Consider the following 16,787-nt stretch of genomic DNA (forward strand, 5'->3'; position numbering starts at 1 on the left):
TGGACGATCCTTCTCGGAACTAGTTTTGGGGTTGAGTAGACTCAAGTCCATAACAAGCTGCGACATTTATTTACATATACAAAACCCCATCTCTATGCGTTTGTGATATTTGTCCTAGCTACATGTTTGTAGGAACCATATTGTTGTCTGTACGTGGCCCATCTTAGCTTGCACTCATGGCAGGACGTGGTTGTCGTTGTCGTTCTAGCCCCGAAAAAATCGTGTTCTGGTCCCTTGCGCTCATGGGAGTATGCTACGAGGTTGTGATGTTATTCAAGAGCAATCCTGAGTTACTTCGTGTGTGTTTCTGGGCAGCTCATTCAGCCCTCGCTGCTGCTTACAACTGCTCGGTTTCCATGACCTACATCAACAACCCGATTGCTTCGGTCTTCCAGAAGCCGGGGGTCGTTCGTTTCCTATTCGCGTGGCGTGTCATGTTCTCTGCAGCCTTCGCCTATATTTTTGGCGTCGGGTGTTGAGTATGGAGCAGCATCGGGTCCGGTTATATCATCCTCGTCTTGTGGGTGGAGTTGTGTCTTGATTATTAGGTTATACTGGCATCAAAGGTGTGTAGAAGTGGTGTCATGGTCTGGTGTAGTTGGAGTGATCATGGTTCTTTTCAAGTGTCATTTGGATGTAAGTAAGGTTTCAATATAATTTCTGTCAATATATAAAATAAAAATATATGGTATGACTATTTCTTTTGGAGTGTCTTTTATATCCACATTAATTAAATTTCTCAACGATGAACGAATTATTCTAAAAATGGTCACATACTATACTTGGATGTGGATGTTATGTGAATATATATGTGATGAACATGTGTTTTGGTAGATCTTAAATACTATAACTACAAGAAATTTGGTATTCAACAACACCCAATAGACAACGGTTTTTTGAAAAACCGTTGTATTTTTTTATTTAACAACGGTTTTATTGAAAACCGTTGTTGTTGTCCGTTTTTTGTTGTGAAAAAACAACGGTTTTTTAAAAACCGTTGTCTTATGTTTGTGAACGACAATGGTTTTTTAAAAACCGTTGTCTATGAGCGGGCTTTTTAAGTCTACGACAACGGTTTTAATCAACCGTTGTCGTAGCTCCAAAAAACCCGCTCATAGACAACGGTTTTTAAAAACTGTTGTCTTTTAATATTATTTTCTTTGATTTTTTTTTTAAAAAAAAACCATTTTCTTTTAATATTATTTTCTTTGCTTTTTTTAAAAAAAAATATTAAAATTTTATTACTTTTATACCCAATATGTATACATACACATTTAACTCTTATCTACTGACCTCAAAAAAAAAACTCTTATCTACGCTCCATATTTCCCCCTCTTTCTCGTCACTTTCAGCACCCTCACCTTGCAGCGACCATAACATTTCCGTCTATTGCCCGAATTCCAAAATTCTTGAGGGGTTTTGTTCCTTACATCTTTATCTTCGATTTAAGCCATAAATCATAATTTTTGAGGAAGGAATCGAGCTAGTCGAAGGTTTTGTTCAGTTTGTTTTTGCACGAGATTTTGGCGGAGTTCCAGATCTATTCGAACATAACCTTAGAGACAACAATACTCTTCGATTCTTGGTCTTCGGAGATTGGGAGAAAAAGGATGCTTCAACCAATATGAAGTTGCTTTCCAGGTCTCAGTTTCATCCTACTCTTCCATAGATTCTGCGGGCTTGCGTCATGCGGATTTGGATTTAAGTAGTTTATGACTTTACTTTTAGATCAGGGTGTGATGAATGATGATACACAGCTAGATAGATATGGATGGAAATTTGGTGACTGTAAAATAGATATCTTGGTTGGATACAGTATTATTAGTGGTATACACCGTATGTACTCGTACAAGTATTATTTAGTTGTTTTTCTAACTATTCGTGCTACCTAGAATGAATTGTCACGCAATTAATCTCTTGTTCTTTCTGTTTCTGTTCATTTAGTTGATTAATTGTAGATGATGTTATATGTCGAAGTCTTCTTTCGAGCTAGTTGTATATACATATGCATATCTTTATTATTTTCAGCTTGTACTGGCTAGTCGAATGGTGACGAGTTAAGGTTTCGATCGATCCATTACTTGGGATTTGGGAAAATGGTTTAGGAAATATGAAAGATTTCATGAAGTGTATCCCTTGTCCTAAGGCATCATCAGGTTTGTGAACTGCTGATTTTAAATCCCTTGTGGACCTGTGATAGCGCAGCCTAATGGACAGGAATATATTTTTACTTGCCTATACATGCAGTAGTCAATATGCAATTAGGTCTTCTAATCTATAAACCCACAATGAATTAGCAGGAATGCAGTTCATGGAAGTGACAGTTCCGAGAACGGAACTCGATCGAGCCTCGAGATCTTCTCAGAAAAATTGGCTGGTATACGTATGGCATGAAATCTTGCGTCTAATGTTGTGTTGTAAAAACCCTTTTGCATCTACCACCCGTGTAAATGTTTTAATGTGGGGTTTCTCTTCTGCAGCTCTATGGTTCAGAGAAGGAGAGCTATGCAAATGGACACCGGTACAAGAGTCGTGGCTATAGGAATATATAGTTTTCTTTCTTGTCATGCCAAGAATTTCTTTACTTCCGCTCCTCAAGCGCGAGTCACGTGAGTGATATTTTTTTCCTTTATTGTAATTCTTGCTCTTGCTTCGAAACTTCACAATTACTAAATCGAATCCATGATTGTCAATCCAAATTTTGTTGAAATTATTGGATGTTTTGTTAATTTATTTTGTTGGATTATATTTTTCTCCTTTCTTGTTTTGTTAATTATATCTTTCCTTAATTTTTACTACATACATGTACAATTTGATACTATTTTGTTTTGCTTAATTATGATCATTATCCAAACAATGAGATGCTGTAGGAGTTATATATTTTAATTTATCTTGTGTTGCGCCAGCCTTATTGGGCTTTTTATGTGAAAAAAATATTTATTTCTATTTTCTATAAAAAAAATTCATGTTTTTAAGGATAATAAGAATTTCATGTTAAAAAATATGTTACACTTTCATTTTACTTTTCTGACGTAACTTGTGAAATATTATAATTTATTTATTTTTCTCTAAATAAATTTTAATGTAGTTCATTTATCTTGGTATTATTTAAAATATTTACTTAATGATCATTGTTTATATATTTTATGAGAGTAAAATGTGTTCTAAGAATTTGCACGTGTTTATGACGTGATTTTTATGATTTTAATTGGATTTGATTATTTGAACAAGTTTATAAATGATAAATTTTGAATCCAATACTTCATTCTCTTATAACATTTAGATTACATTAAGAAGAGAATGACATAAATAATATTTAAGGACATTTTTTCAGTTTCACGCCAAGGCCCTGATCCTACACCTAGTGTCTTTGATACTTAAACGCTAAATGACTTTGAATAGTACCTTGTGTTTTGTTGTATCTCTGAATATCCTTGTTAATTAAATCGTTTCATTATTTGTACGGTTGGATACTCCTACACCAGCACGAATGGTGTTCCATCTTCTTGCATTTTCTTTTATTTGTAGTATACTCAACTGTTGTAGATTGTGCTTCATATTGATTATGCAAACTGGATATGTTGCCACATTGGCAATTTGGTCGGGGAGCGAGTTTTGCATGACAAATATAGAATGCACATATATTGGGAAGAATTTCTAGTATTGATTGGGCTTCTAAAAATCTCATGTGTTACTCTTGTTTAATTTCGGCACTCTTTATCAGTTCTCGTGTGACACTCATACCATCTTTGTTTGGTTTTGTTTTATAATGACAAGGATAATAATCTCTTTTCTAAAAAATATTGAAACTGCATTCTTCTATCTGAAAAATATGCAACTGGAACTGTATTGTTATGTGCCAGAGGTATCGATAAATGTCTCCCTGCTCTGGCATTTTAAGCTTTTATATGAGATGCCGATTCAATTGAATGGAACCAAATATTATGATCAACCAGTGGTTGGTTCATTAATAGCCAGTGGTACAGAAGGAGGGTCCAGAAACGGCCACCATTCATCAACCGAAGGAGGGTCCAGAAGCAGCCGCTATAGTCGCCATTTTCAATCCTTGGATTGTTTCATGAAACTGATTGTTGTTTCTGGTATGGGATTTGTTGTTTATTTAAGGTGTTTCCTTAAATTTTTGCTAGTCTTGGCGTTAGAGTTCAAATTTTTGAACAATAGATTTGGTTTTCTATAAGATGTGTTTTTTGTACAACTTGTGATCGTCAAATGCAATAAATAAGACCATTGTTTTTTTCTATTGAAAGTTGTGTTATTTCGTTTCTTCCCACCTCTGTTCATTCCCACCTCCACCGCCTGCTCCAATGGAAATTGTCAGGTATTTCAGCTGATTAAAACTTTTCTTTCTGTATTTTTAGCAGATCCTTACATTTCTTAGCGTCTTGTCCCTTGTAAATGAGCTGAGTCTTGGGCAGCTTCTAGAATCCTGTGATACACAGCTCAAATGCATTAGTGACAACATTTTTTCCAAGATCAATCTGGCTGGACAAATCATGGCTACCTCTAACAGTCATACGGATGCAACGGCGTCGTAGTCAGTATCTCTCCGTCCATGATATATGTATACCTCTCAATATACTTATATTTTAAGCTAATTACTAATGTTTTGTGTGTATCAGTTTCATTTTGGTTCGAACGAGGCAAAGTAACAAAAGGATCGACTAATAAAACACGTTTGTACACATAGTATTGATTGCGAAAATTTTCATTCAATTTAAACACCACAAGCATGAAGTAGAAAACTCACTGTCTATACATGCAACCATCACTTTTAGAACGTTTTCCATTTAATATAGTTGATTTAATTCGTGTTTTTATATGTCGCTTCATTCTTATTATGAAGCTTGAATACTGCTATCTTTGAATGCCTGGATTAAAGAACCTTTGATCTTTTTTTCTCTTGCTTCTCTCAAAGTACCTACTATCCCTAGCGTTAATTGCTAGTTTAATTTTAATGTTTCACCAATCAATTATTACTATTTTGGTACTAAAATTATGTTAAATTAATTTCCTCAAAATATAGTAATTTATTTGTTTATACCTGCACTCAATGAAGTATTTCGATGTTCCATATGAATCTTACTGTGTGTATACAATTATTACTGCCTAATTAAATCGTACATGTTTTACAACTAACTTAATTGAGTTAATTCCATGAGAATGTCGGCATAATTACCCAATTGGATGTTTACAGATCATTCTAATTTATTTCACCAATATTTAATTGTGAGGAATTATCTTTAATTCCTCACAATATTCTTTAGAAAATGGTTTGGGTTGTGAGCAGATCGATAGCACCACTGATGGACTTGTGGATTTCACCGAGTTCGTTGCAGTCACGCTACACGTCCATCAGTTGGAGGAGCATAGTTCAGAAAAATTGCAGCAAAGATCAAAATTTGCCTTTGAAAAATTCGATGTGGATGGAGATGGATTTATAACTCCAGATGAACTTAGAATGGTCAGTATTTGTTTATCCCTTTAGTCACGTTACTATCATATGCTTCTAGGTTAGATTGATTCAATTATTTAAAATAGTTGACATTGCAATATATTATGACATTAGATAAGCAGGATGAAGTATCTATTCTCACAAAATATAAAAAAATTTTGTGAAATATTGTTGTGTCATATCATTCAAAGCCTCAACTTGTGCTCCTTTGTGGTGTGGCAGCACGTGTCTGAGGAACTCGGTTGATCCACTCCTAGAAGAAGTAGATAACGAAAAAGATGGGAAAATCAGCTTATCAGAATTCCGCAAACTTCTAAGAGCTTTTTGGTGGTTGTGTTACTTGACCTTTGTTCACTATTATCGTTCGTATTCATTTTATTGGTGGTTTATTAAATTTTTTTAGAGCGTTGTAAATATTATTTTCAAATGTTGGAAAATTGTATATAAAAATTTTATGTTCGAATTTTGTATTTTAAATTATTTATAATATTAGAAAATTGTATTTATTTTAATTTATTTTTGTTTTTTTATTTAAAAAAAGATAACGTTTTTAAACCGTTGTTGAAGTCTTTTTAAACTGTTGTTAAATGATGTGTACGCTCAAAGACAACGGTTTTTCACCGTTGTCTTTGAAAGCAAAGACAATGGTTTTTCACCGTTGTAAAACCGTTGTCTTTGACTTAAAAGACAACGGTTTTTCACCGTTGTCTTTGAGCATCCCCTTTAACAACACATCATTTAACAACAGTTTTAAAAGGCCTACGACAACGGTTTTTCACCGTTGTCTTTAGCCTTTTTTCTTGTAGTATCCAAAGTTGAATTCTTGGCTTGAATAATCCTAACCCGAACCAAACCGTCCAAAACAATTCGACATGCATTCATTGTCTATTTGGACTTTAAGTTAAAATCTAAAGTAAAATGACAAAAAATTAGAAGTTTTTATTAAGTTAAAATTTGATTTCGTTAATAATGACAGATCTATGTGGTCCTCTAACATAAAGTTTCTCGAGATTTTTTCATTTATATTTCACACCTAAAAGTGAACGTTTTAAGAAAACAACGTATAAAACACAAGTCAAAAGATCGAAATTAATAGTCATCGTCGAAAATTGATAGCTCTAATACCGTCGCATATTATCGTCACTCCTGGATCCTCCCCTGGCAAAAAACCAACTTAATTGTTTGGGATCACGTATCTTATTGTGACTCGGTTACATTCATACTGATTTATATCAGATTCTTCAAGAATTTAGAGACAAAATCTTTCGAGCAAGGGAAGACCTAGAAAATTTCTAAACGATTAAATTGAAGGTTAATTACATATACCTCCTTCAAGGTTTACTATAATTAACAAAAATACTCAACTAACTTGAAAACTTAAAGTATATCTCCTCTGATCAAGTTTACGTCAAACATATTTACATCCTTAACTTAAAAAATTACACATATGCGTCCCCTAAAATGTTGTCAATATATCTTACAATTACCTCTCAATTTAGTTTTATTTTAATATATTACAATGAAATATATATTAAACAAAAATTGACTTGTGAGAAATTAGTATTTTTTTATGATTAATTGAGTTGAATCCTAAATTCAGGGTCGAACTTGAACACAATCCGATGAATTCATTTGTTTCAGTACCCAAGATTGATTTGCCCCACCCCAAAAAATTAAATATATTATTAGATATAGATACATATATAAATGTGTTGTTATGTTTGTTTGGCTAGGCACCACATTTTAAACAGCACAAACCTAAATCTGAAATTATAACAACAATAAAAATATTAACACAACATACTTGGAGACATGCGCAAACCGTGTTTGTATTTCATATTTGAAGGCTGCTCAATTATATATATATAGTTTTGCTATGGTGAGCAATCACCGTCCACTGTGAGTACTTCTGTGACTACTTACTCACGTGACATTTCAGTTGCTCAACCAATATTGCTCAACTCGTTCCCGACAACTAAAACCCGGTACCGTGCTTTAGTGATACGAAAAATTTAAAAAAAAAAACTAAAATTCGGTATCGGGGACGAGATGAGCAGGAATGGGTGGACATCTGGAAATTATTAATATATATATATATATATATATATATATATATATATATATATATAAACTAATATATGTATATAAACTAAAATGTTCCATAACAAAATGATGGATTATGTGAATCAAAATGACTATTCAATCTTAGATTTTTTTATGTAATGTTAATAAATAATTAGCTAGAAAATAAGAAATTTTAGGCAATTATAAATTTAAAATCACATTAATATTTTGAATGTTCTAGTTTTTTTTTGTAATATATACAAATAATTACTCTTAAAAATTTTGTACATTTGTACTTTATATTTTGTAGTTTTGTTCGAAAAAATGCATTGTTAAAAAAAATTGTTTTTTTTTAAAAAAAACTTTTCTTAAAATTGTTGTGTTTGGTTAGAGGAGTCGTTTAAAAAAAACAAAGTACTTTTTTAAAAACTAGAATTTCTAGCTTTTTTGAGATTTTGCTTCTAAATATTAAAAAATTTAAATACAAAATTTTTTTAACATTTATCCAAACATCAAAATCGCTTTTGTTTTTTTAAATAAAAACACTTAAAAAAACTAAACTTTTTTAAGATTTCAGCTAATGTATCCAAATTTTTAGGCTATCCAAACCTAGAATCATGTGATATAAAAGAAATTATGGGCTAATTGCATCGGATTCCGAATGAAAAATCTAAAACATATAAATAAATCCCTAAACATCAATAGGTTAACATATGATCTATTTTTTTTAAAAAAAAAATATCAAACAAATTTCTTTTTTTTCAAAAGATAAAAACAAAAAAGTACGGAAGTGATTTCCCAGCCAGCAGCACGACCTGTGCCACCATTTCTGCTCTGCAGTCTCGTGTCTGCACCATCGCAACAGAAATGATGCTGCAATGCTCTTCTCCCTCTATATAATAAGCGCATACAAGAATTCCACAACAAAACACATCACAGCAAAGAGACCTTCAAGAAGCTGAAAGCTCATGGATAATAGGTAATATCCCTACTCAGTGCTACGTTTATTTTTCTTGGTAAATACCACACACAACCCATATGCGCACCTGGAGAAGCCGAAGCTCGTCTGAAAATGGGGTCCGGTGTGCGGAGCCTCCCACCCATGTTCATCGATTTGCCCCTCCTTATACCGTTGCCGGGGAAGCCCGGATCCGAGGTCCGTAGGCGGACCCTGTGAAAACCAGAGTAACTCACGGTTACTCGAGCTTCGGTGCTCGTGAAAACAAGGTGTGGGCGGCGACGCGTGTATATGTGGGTGGGAGGGTGGGTGAGTGAGGCGCTGTGTTTGGGAGTATGCCATGTTTCTTTTTATCGGCGGCGACGCATGTGTATTTACATGGGTGGGTGGGTGAAATGAGTGAGTGACGCGCTGTAAGTGTTTGTGAATATGTCTGTGTAATGTTGTTAATGTGTGCGTGTTTCATAATGGGTTTAACATTAGTCAAGAGCTTTACTATAAAAACACGTGAAATGCGTCACATTATTTATCATACAGATTTGTAGACGACTGGGAATCATGGAAGCATGAGAATCGCATCCTATTTGATGAGGATCCTTCTCATCGGATCGAAAATACCATATTCTGGTCCTCAGCATACTTGGCCCTTTTGCTCGGGGCGATACGCTACGAGGTTGTGATGTTCAAGAACAAACCTATTTTACTTCACGTGTTTCTCGGGGCACTTTATTCTGCCATCGTTGCTGCTAACTGGACGGTTTGTTTCCGTATCTTCAGCAAGGCAATTGCTTCGGTCCTCCGGAAGTTGGCGGTTGTTTGTTTCCTATTCATGTGGACAGTCGTGTTCTGTGCAACCTTGGCCTATCTTTTTGAGTGTTGATCAGCATCGAGTCCGTCGCATCATCCTAGTCTTTAAGTAATCGTCTAGTTATATCTTCCTAGGTCTGTCTGTCTTTGAGTAATCGTCTACTTGGTCCAATCGTCTCCTGGTTAGAGTTGCAGTAGGTGATATACAAGTGGTGCCAAGGTCTTTATGTAGTTGGAGTCGTGGTTCTTTGCTAAATTGATCAGCATCGAGTCCGTCTCATCATCTAGTTATATCGTCCTAGGTCTGTCTGTCTTTGAGTAATTGTCTACTTGGTCGAATCGTCTCCTGGTTAGAGTTGCAGTAGGTGATATACAAGTGGTGCCAAGGTCTTTATGTAGTCGGAGTCATGGTTCTTTGCTAGTGTCATCAGAATGTACGCAAGGGCTATTTCAATATAACTCCTATTGCTATATATATATATGATATGACTATTTCTTTTGGAGTTTGCTTTTTAAATATGCAATTATTTGATTAGTGAAATATTAACGACGAAACGTGATAATTAAAAAGTATGCACTTGTATAGTCATAAATAAGAATTTTTTTTTTGAAAGCCTTTATTGTTAGAATGAATATAAAGATAAAGATAAGAACTACAAATTTGACTTCATAGTACAGATTCTGATTATGATTTTTTTTTTTTATAATTTATGTAATCCTATCACAAGTCATTCCTCATTGTCTTATTCACATTAACAAAATGAGCTCCTAATCTTGTAATCTAATACATGGTAATCTGTACAAAAGAATTACCCATCTTGTGCTCCATCTATAAGAATTGGATCCCGTCAAATTCGAACACACACCAATCAAAACATCGAAAAATCAATGGATTCTACACCAAACAAGAGCCTCTTCTCCCTGTTTATCCTCTCGCTTCACCTCATGACACATTTACATGGGGCTGCATCCTCTCAGGATGTTAAAAAATTTATGAAAGGGTACGAGGTGCACGTCGTGAATAACCTTCCGAGCACCCCTGGGCTGTTCATCCATTGTGCCTCTGGAAACGATGATCTTGGAAACCATACACTTAACTTGAACGAGGAATTCACCTGGCATTTTCACATGAACTTTTGGCAGACCACCAAGTATTTTTGTCGATTTCGATGGGAAAATAGAGATGTAGCTCACGATGTTTTCAATTATAAGCTTTCTTCGTCGTGTGAATATGATCACCATCAAGCAGAAGGAAATATTTGCTACTGGTCTGTGACGCTTGATGGCTTCTATCTTGGCAATCAAATTCCTCCTCAAAATGTGATGAAAATATACGATTGGTTGCCTTGAAATGCATTGTTTTTACTTAATCTGTGGCAAATATATGAGAATGTAATAAAACTAATATGCATGGACAAGCTTGTTGTATTATTGTATATTAGTGTCTTACACAGTAAGACAAATATATAACAGTGTCATAAAAAAAATGTGTATGGAGAAGCTTGTGGTATTATCATATATAGACTAGCAACCACTGTGTGTTGACATAAATTATTATATCTTAAAAGATGTCAATTGTTCTGGAAAAAGCAAAATAATTTTTTATTAATCTCAAATTAAATGGTCCAATAAACTAGCAGGTGAGACCTAGTGACAAAAGTGAGACCCGACGACACACTTAGATTGCCTTGAGTTCAAATCCCATATGCGTGAATAATACCATGAAGGGGAGAATTATATATTTTCCAATGCGCTGAAAACGTCAACTCTTTTTGCATCACATTAGATGGATCGAAATCGAAGTCAAGACTTGATTGGACTCACCGACTACTTAAATCATCTTTAATTTAGACAAAAATGATGAAGATGAAATAGATATGGAAAATGACAGACGTAGGTTCCATCGGCATTATAAACAACATTTCAGGAAAGAAACATTAGTATCAAAATCAATTCCTTTCTAGGTTCTTATGATAAATCCCATGATCTCTGTCGAAAATGTTAGGCCATAAAGTATATCTTGGATAATTATCTTATTATGTCTTGCACATATCTTAAACATCAATTAAAAATATACTTGTACGTGGAACAATTGCCATCACGAGTCACCCCCATCAACAATTATCATGCATTCATGTGTCCTGTACTGACTGGTATCGCAACCCAGAACATCTCCATATAATTAAAGTAGTAGCTAGGTATCACGTGACATTTGAGGTGTGTCACATGTTATTCTAAATAAAATATAACTAAATAGTCACGTGATTTCATTTTTTTTCAATGAGGTGTTGTAGGGTTTTTTTAAATAAATATAATAAATTTAAAAAAACTTAAACAAATATAACAAATTTTAAAACTTTTAAAAAATATAATAACGTGGAATTTGAGACCCCGCTTCATTGAAGAGTTGGGGTTTGAGACCCCGACTTCTCATTTGTTATTTTCGAGGAGTCGAGGTTTGAAACTCCTACTCCTCATAGCCTATATATATTATATATATATATATATAATATCCATTATTTTCATTGTTATTTTTTAGTTTTATATTACAAATTTAATTTTTTTGCATGTTAAAAAAAATGATTATTATGATTAAAAAAATTTTAGTTGTTTAAAATTTTTATAATACAGTTGAACTTTTATAAATTAATAATATAACATCGATGATATTTTACTAATTTAAAAATGCATTAATTAATCGATAAATTAATAAATTATTATTTATAGAGTATCTTTGATTCAAAATGAATATAAAGATTAATTATATAAAAAAATTGTGTTTTATTAATTTTCATAGATTTATATAAGAGTCTTCTATCGAGATTGAGAAAAATTATTATTTTCATAATTAATAATTATAAAAATATTTTTAAGGTTTTATATGCATATATGTTTTTTCTATTATAAAATTTAGAATGAAATAAAATGATAAAATAAACTTTCATAAATTTAATTTTTGATAAATTAATAATTTTTATAAAAGATAAATTTTTTAGTCTCGACTTGAATTGATATGTTAAATTAATAGTTTTAATAAATTAATAAAATTATAATTTTTTTTAGAAAAACTCTTATAAAAATTTATGAAAATAAACATATATAACCAAAACCACGTTCATTCAATCAAAAAATAATTTTTAAAATAATAATTTATTAATTTATCGGTTAATTGATATCTTTCTAAAATTGAATATCATCGATCGAAATATTATAAATTTATAGAAGTTTTACATTATTGTAAAATTCCAAACATCTAAAATATTACTAACTTTCGTTTTTTTAAAAGTACTATTAATCAGACTCGTCACTTTTCAAACATGTAATTAATAAATTGAAAAAAAAAAACAAATTTCTATCTACCAATTCAAAGAGTAACAAAATATATTTTTTAAAATAATAATTTATTAATTCATCGATTAATCAAAACTTCTTTAAATTAGTAAATTATTATTATTATTATTATTATTATTATTATTATTATTATTATTATTATTATTATTATTATTATTATTATTATTATTTGTTCGTATATATAAAGAATTTCCTCGTAGACGTCATATTTTCATTTACCGAAATTGATCTTATGTGTTATAAATATTACACTTTTATTTTTATTTGTTTTTTTCTAAAATTTTAATATTTCAAATTTTTATATTTTTCTCAACTAAACACTATAGATAAGATAAATTGATAAATAAATTTTAAATTTATTTTTTATATTATTTTATAAATAAATACAAATATTGCTGACCTGTTCGATCACTGACCTGTTGGATCGTTTTTTAAGTTAGACCGGTTCGATCAGTGACCTGGTTATAAAAATATTGCTTAAATGAAAAAAGACTAAAAACCAAAACATAACTTAATTTACAAGGCCAAAATACAAAATCGAATACTTATATGACCAAATCACAAATAAAAAAAAAGTTACAAGACTATTTTGACTATTATTCCTTTTATAAATGTTCGATTATATTACAAACTTTTTTCAAACATGTAAAATATCTATAGATGCAAATATAAAACGAAAAAATAATAATGCTAAATTGAAAATATATATATATATATATAAGAATAAAATATAAATGTATATAAATGAAGAGTTGGTGTTTCAAACTTCGACTCCTCGAAAATAACAAATGAGGAGTCGGGGTCTCAAACCCCAACTTCTCAATGAACCGGGGTCTCAAACCTCACGTTATTATATTTTTTTAAAATTTTAAAATTTGTTATATTTGTTAAAAAAAATTTAAATTTATTATATTTATTTAAATAACGCAGGTGTTGTAAGTGGAAATTTGTAATTTGGCCAAGGAGTAATTCTATTTAGTCTTCGTGAGAATGTTTTTGTGGCAACAATCATATTATTAAATGTAAGATGTTGTGTCAAACAATTCTGGAGAGGGGGGAAAAAGGAGAAAATGGGCTAAATTGCAACCGATAACTTATGCTAAAAGTTGAATGGTATGAAACTAAAATCGCTAATTAGAGTTTGCAGGTTATTACTTTAGTCCGGAGGTTTATCCAAATGTACATCGGAATATATATAATGATTGTGGAATCTCACGTCATAAAAAAAAAAAATTCATTATGGACTCGAGTATAAAGGAGGGATGTTTCAATTTTTTCTATTTAAAAATATTGAACCATATGTTCTTAAATAAAATATTCGGATTGCGATTTTGTTTCGAGCATGATTACATGTTCTGTACGGAAATTTTTTCCCCACTGGATTTACTGAAAGTACTCATCAATTTTTTTTTTAATCTTCATCAATTTGTATTATGGTGCTTGAAATTAACATTTACATAATATAAAGCATTTTTTTTTTTTTGAATACATAATATAAAGCTTTCGATACTTGATGAAAAGGATCCAATATGCCTACTCATCCCGCATATCCTGTCCGATAAGCGACCAAACTTGTACAAATAAAAAACCTAGGAAAACATTTTTTTCAACAGCTGACGTATATATGCTTATGGATTGATCATTATATATAATTAACTATTATCCTATGATCATTCATATCAAATCAAACAAGTTTATTTTCTTATAATATACATTATTTGGTCACGGGAAAATTGCAATTTTGTTTTGTATATATATTTTTTATTTCGGTTAGATATATTATCAAACATCAATATTAAATATCTATTTTTTTATTTTTGAAAATTTTATTCTTTTATCAAAAATATTGATCTATCATTACAACATCAGCATAATGTTGATATCACGTTAACTTAGCATTAGAGATACTTTTTTTAAAAAAAATAAAATAAAATCGCAAAACATATCATCATAATTCATACCAACAAATAAAAATAGCGAACGAAAATTAAAATGGGAGAAAATATGTATTTTTACGGTAATTTGGAACTCGGATCTCTCTCTTAATGGGATAGATTAATGCAACTATAAAATACATGACGTGTTGGTGTCATCGAATCTATATCGATTCCACGTAATTATATAGTGAAACTTGTATTTATAACGGATAATCATATATCATGATTACATATATACTTGACTCAAAAAAAATTAGGTTTCATATGTGATGCCTTCAAAAATTTATCTCGAGTTCGGTATGATAGAGAGGATCTTTAAATCGTTCAAAAATCAGGTCGGGTCAGGCTCCACGTAGTTTTGCACAGACAGAAACAAGGTTAGGCGGCACCGAAAGTGTTTTCGGCGTGACCCCACCGATGCCTAAGTCAGTGCTCGAAAGATGAAGAGCGTGACAAAAATAAGAGCAAGAGAATATACGTGCTTGAATGGATGAACAAGAAGTGAATGTGTAAAACCATAAGAAATACCTGTATTTATAGGAGTTGAAGGGGTAAGTTATCTTGTTGAGGTCGAATTTGTATTAGAGTGTATTAGAGTATGACTCAATTAATATGGCGGCTAGGGCTCTTGAATCGCCTTATGAGCCTTATCAAATCCCGGATTTGTTGGAGCTTATATTTATCTATTATATCCTCAAGTGTTTTGATAGGAAAACTTTCCCTTATTGGGCCCGGGTCGGGATTCTACTCTATCTAGTCAGGGCTCCCTCCAATGAGCTCAGCAGTTAGGGCTTGAACCATAAATATTACTTTCTGTGTTGATTGAGCTCTTATTAAGCTTGGGCCTTGACACCTAATAGAACTTATGGATTTTGGGGTATCTTTCTCGGACATGAGTTATAAGGTTCGGGTTTGACCAGACCCATATATTTTTAGGGACATCAATATGAATTGCAACGTTGTTGATATAGAGTTCGTTTGTATACAAAAGTTATTGGCTTAAAAAACACTTAAATACGTTCAGCTTTTTAAAATACTTTTATTTTTTTTAAGAAGCATTTTTAGTGTTTGAAATTTGGATAAATGTTTAAAAAAGTGACTTTTTGAATTAAAACATAAGCAAAAGCCAAAAAACCAAAATTTTTGGTTTTTAAAAAAGCACTTATTTTGACTTAAATAAGTGTTTTTTTAAAAAATATCTATTGTAACCAAACACATAACTTTTTAAGAAAAGCATTTTTTTTAAAAAAAAATAAGTGTTTTTCCTAAATTATCTACTGTTCCCAAACATGGTAATAATCTCTTAGATAATGTTTTGTAAATTGAATTAATAAGAGTAACGCTATATTTCTTATTGTAATACTTTCTTAGGACAAAACTTAAAAAAAAAATTATTATTTTATAAGTGAAAAAACTTAAAGTATATGCTTATAATTTTATACAAGATAGGATTGTTAGAACAAGTCGCCAACACAGTGTTGGATTTGGAGAAGTCCTTAGCTAGGATATGATGGGTATTGGGTATGGTACCTAAAAACGTGTTTACAGATGAACTTGAATGGCTTTATGCCGTCCTAGAGTTCGGTAAAGTGCCTAAATAATAATTAATAAGGGGTTTTATAAATAAAATGTTAGCATATAGACTTCTAGGAAATTTTTAAGTCCGGGGAAATGGTGCCTATAACTTTAGATTATATTATTGTTTTTATTTTTATTATTTTGGTTTAGAATATATTTTATTTTATAAGAGTTGATTATAATGATTTGTAATCCATTATTTTGATGATATTATGGAAATATTTGTGCTGATTGTGTACTGTTGTTTAATATGTTGAATATTGACTAATGAAACCCAAAATAAATAGAAGAGTTCGATCCGATTCATACTATAGTGAAAATTAATATTTTTTATTAAAAAATAATATTTTTTCATAGGTCCAATATGATTAGAGTTTTGTCTTATAAAATTGAACGCAAGAAATCTCACATGATTTTTATTGCAATATGTATACATATATTGTTGAATCTATTATTACTACTAGTGTATTGATGCACGCGTCACGTGCTTGTATAATATTTTTGTAATTAATTTGATCTCTATTCAAATAAAATTAATAGCATAGTTTTAAAAATTATCGAAGGATTAAAATGCAATTTGAAATGTCGAAATTTTAAAAAAAAACAAAAGAAAACAAAA

General features: G+C 31.3%; 1 protein-coding gene and 2 long non-coding RNA genes across 10 annotated transcripts; all 3 read left to right on the top strand.

The window, feature by feature from the left end:
- The first annotated feature begins 1,304 nt into the window (after positions 1-1,304).
- On the top strand, positions 1,305-5,989 carry LOC140865510 (uncharacterized). 8 transcript variants are annotated; one of them, XR_012144608.1, is made up of 5 exons: positions 1,305-1,641; positions 2,029-2,156; positions 2,298-2,377; positions 2,481-5,482; positions 5,696-5,989. It is a non-coding gene; the product is annotated as an uncharacterized lncRNA (long non-coding RNA). The 8 variants fall into 8 exon arrangements; XR_012144607.1 differs by having other exon boundaries at positions 2,301-2,377; XR_012144613.1 differs by lacking the exon at positions 2,029-2,156 and having other exon boundaries at positions 2,301-2,377; positions 2,481-4,582; positions 5,358-5,482.
- A 2,346-nt stretch (positions 5,990-8,335) lies between these two features.
- On the top strand, positions 8,336-9,775 carry LOC140865511 (uncharacterized). The gene is made up of 2 exons (XR_012144614.1): positions 8,336-8,516; positions 9,033-9,775. It is a non-coding gene; the product is annotated as an uncharacterized lncRNA (long non-coding RNA).
- A 415-nt stretch (positions 9,776-10,190) lies between these two features.
- LOC140860902 (S-protein homolog 5-like) lies at positions 10,191-10,652 on the top strand. The gene has a single exon (XM_073263902.1). It carries the CDS (start codon positions 10,191-10,193, stop codon positions 10,650-10,652), a length of 462 nt encoding a protein of 153 aa, XP_073120003.1.
- The last annotated feature ends 6,135 nt before the right edge of the window (positions 10,653-16,787 follow it).

Source organism: Henckelia pumila, chromosome 4 (assembly GCF_033568475.1).
Source record: "Henckelia pumila isolate YLH828 chromosome 4, ASM3356847v2, whole genome shotgun sequence".
In the NCBI taxonomy this organism is placed as follows: domain Eukaryota; kingdom Viridiplantae; phylum Streptophyta; class Magnoliopsida; order Lamiales; family Gesneriaceae; genus Henckelia; species Henckelia pumila.

What these genes read in the sequence shown, in the direction of transcription:
- LOC140860902 (XM_073263902.1), top strand. Translation starts at nt 10,191, where the DNA reads ATGGATTCTACACCAAACAAGAGCCTCTTCTCCCTGTTTATCCTCTCG.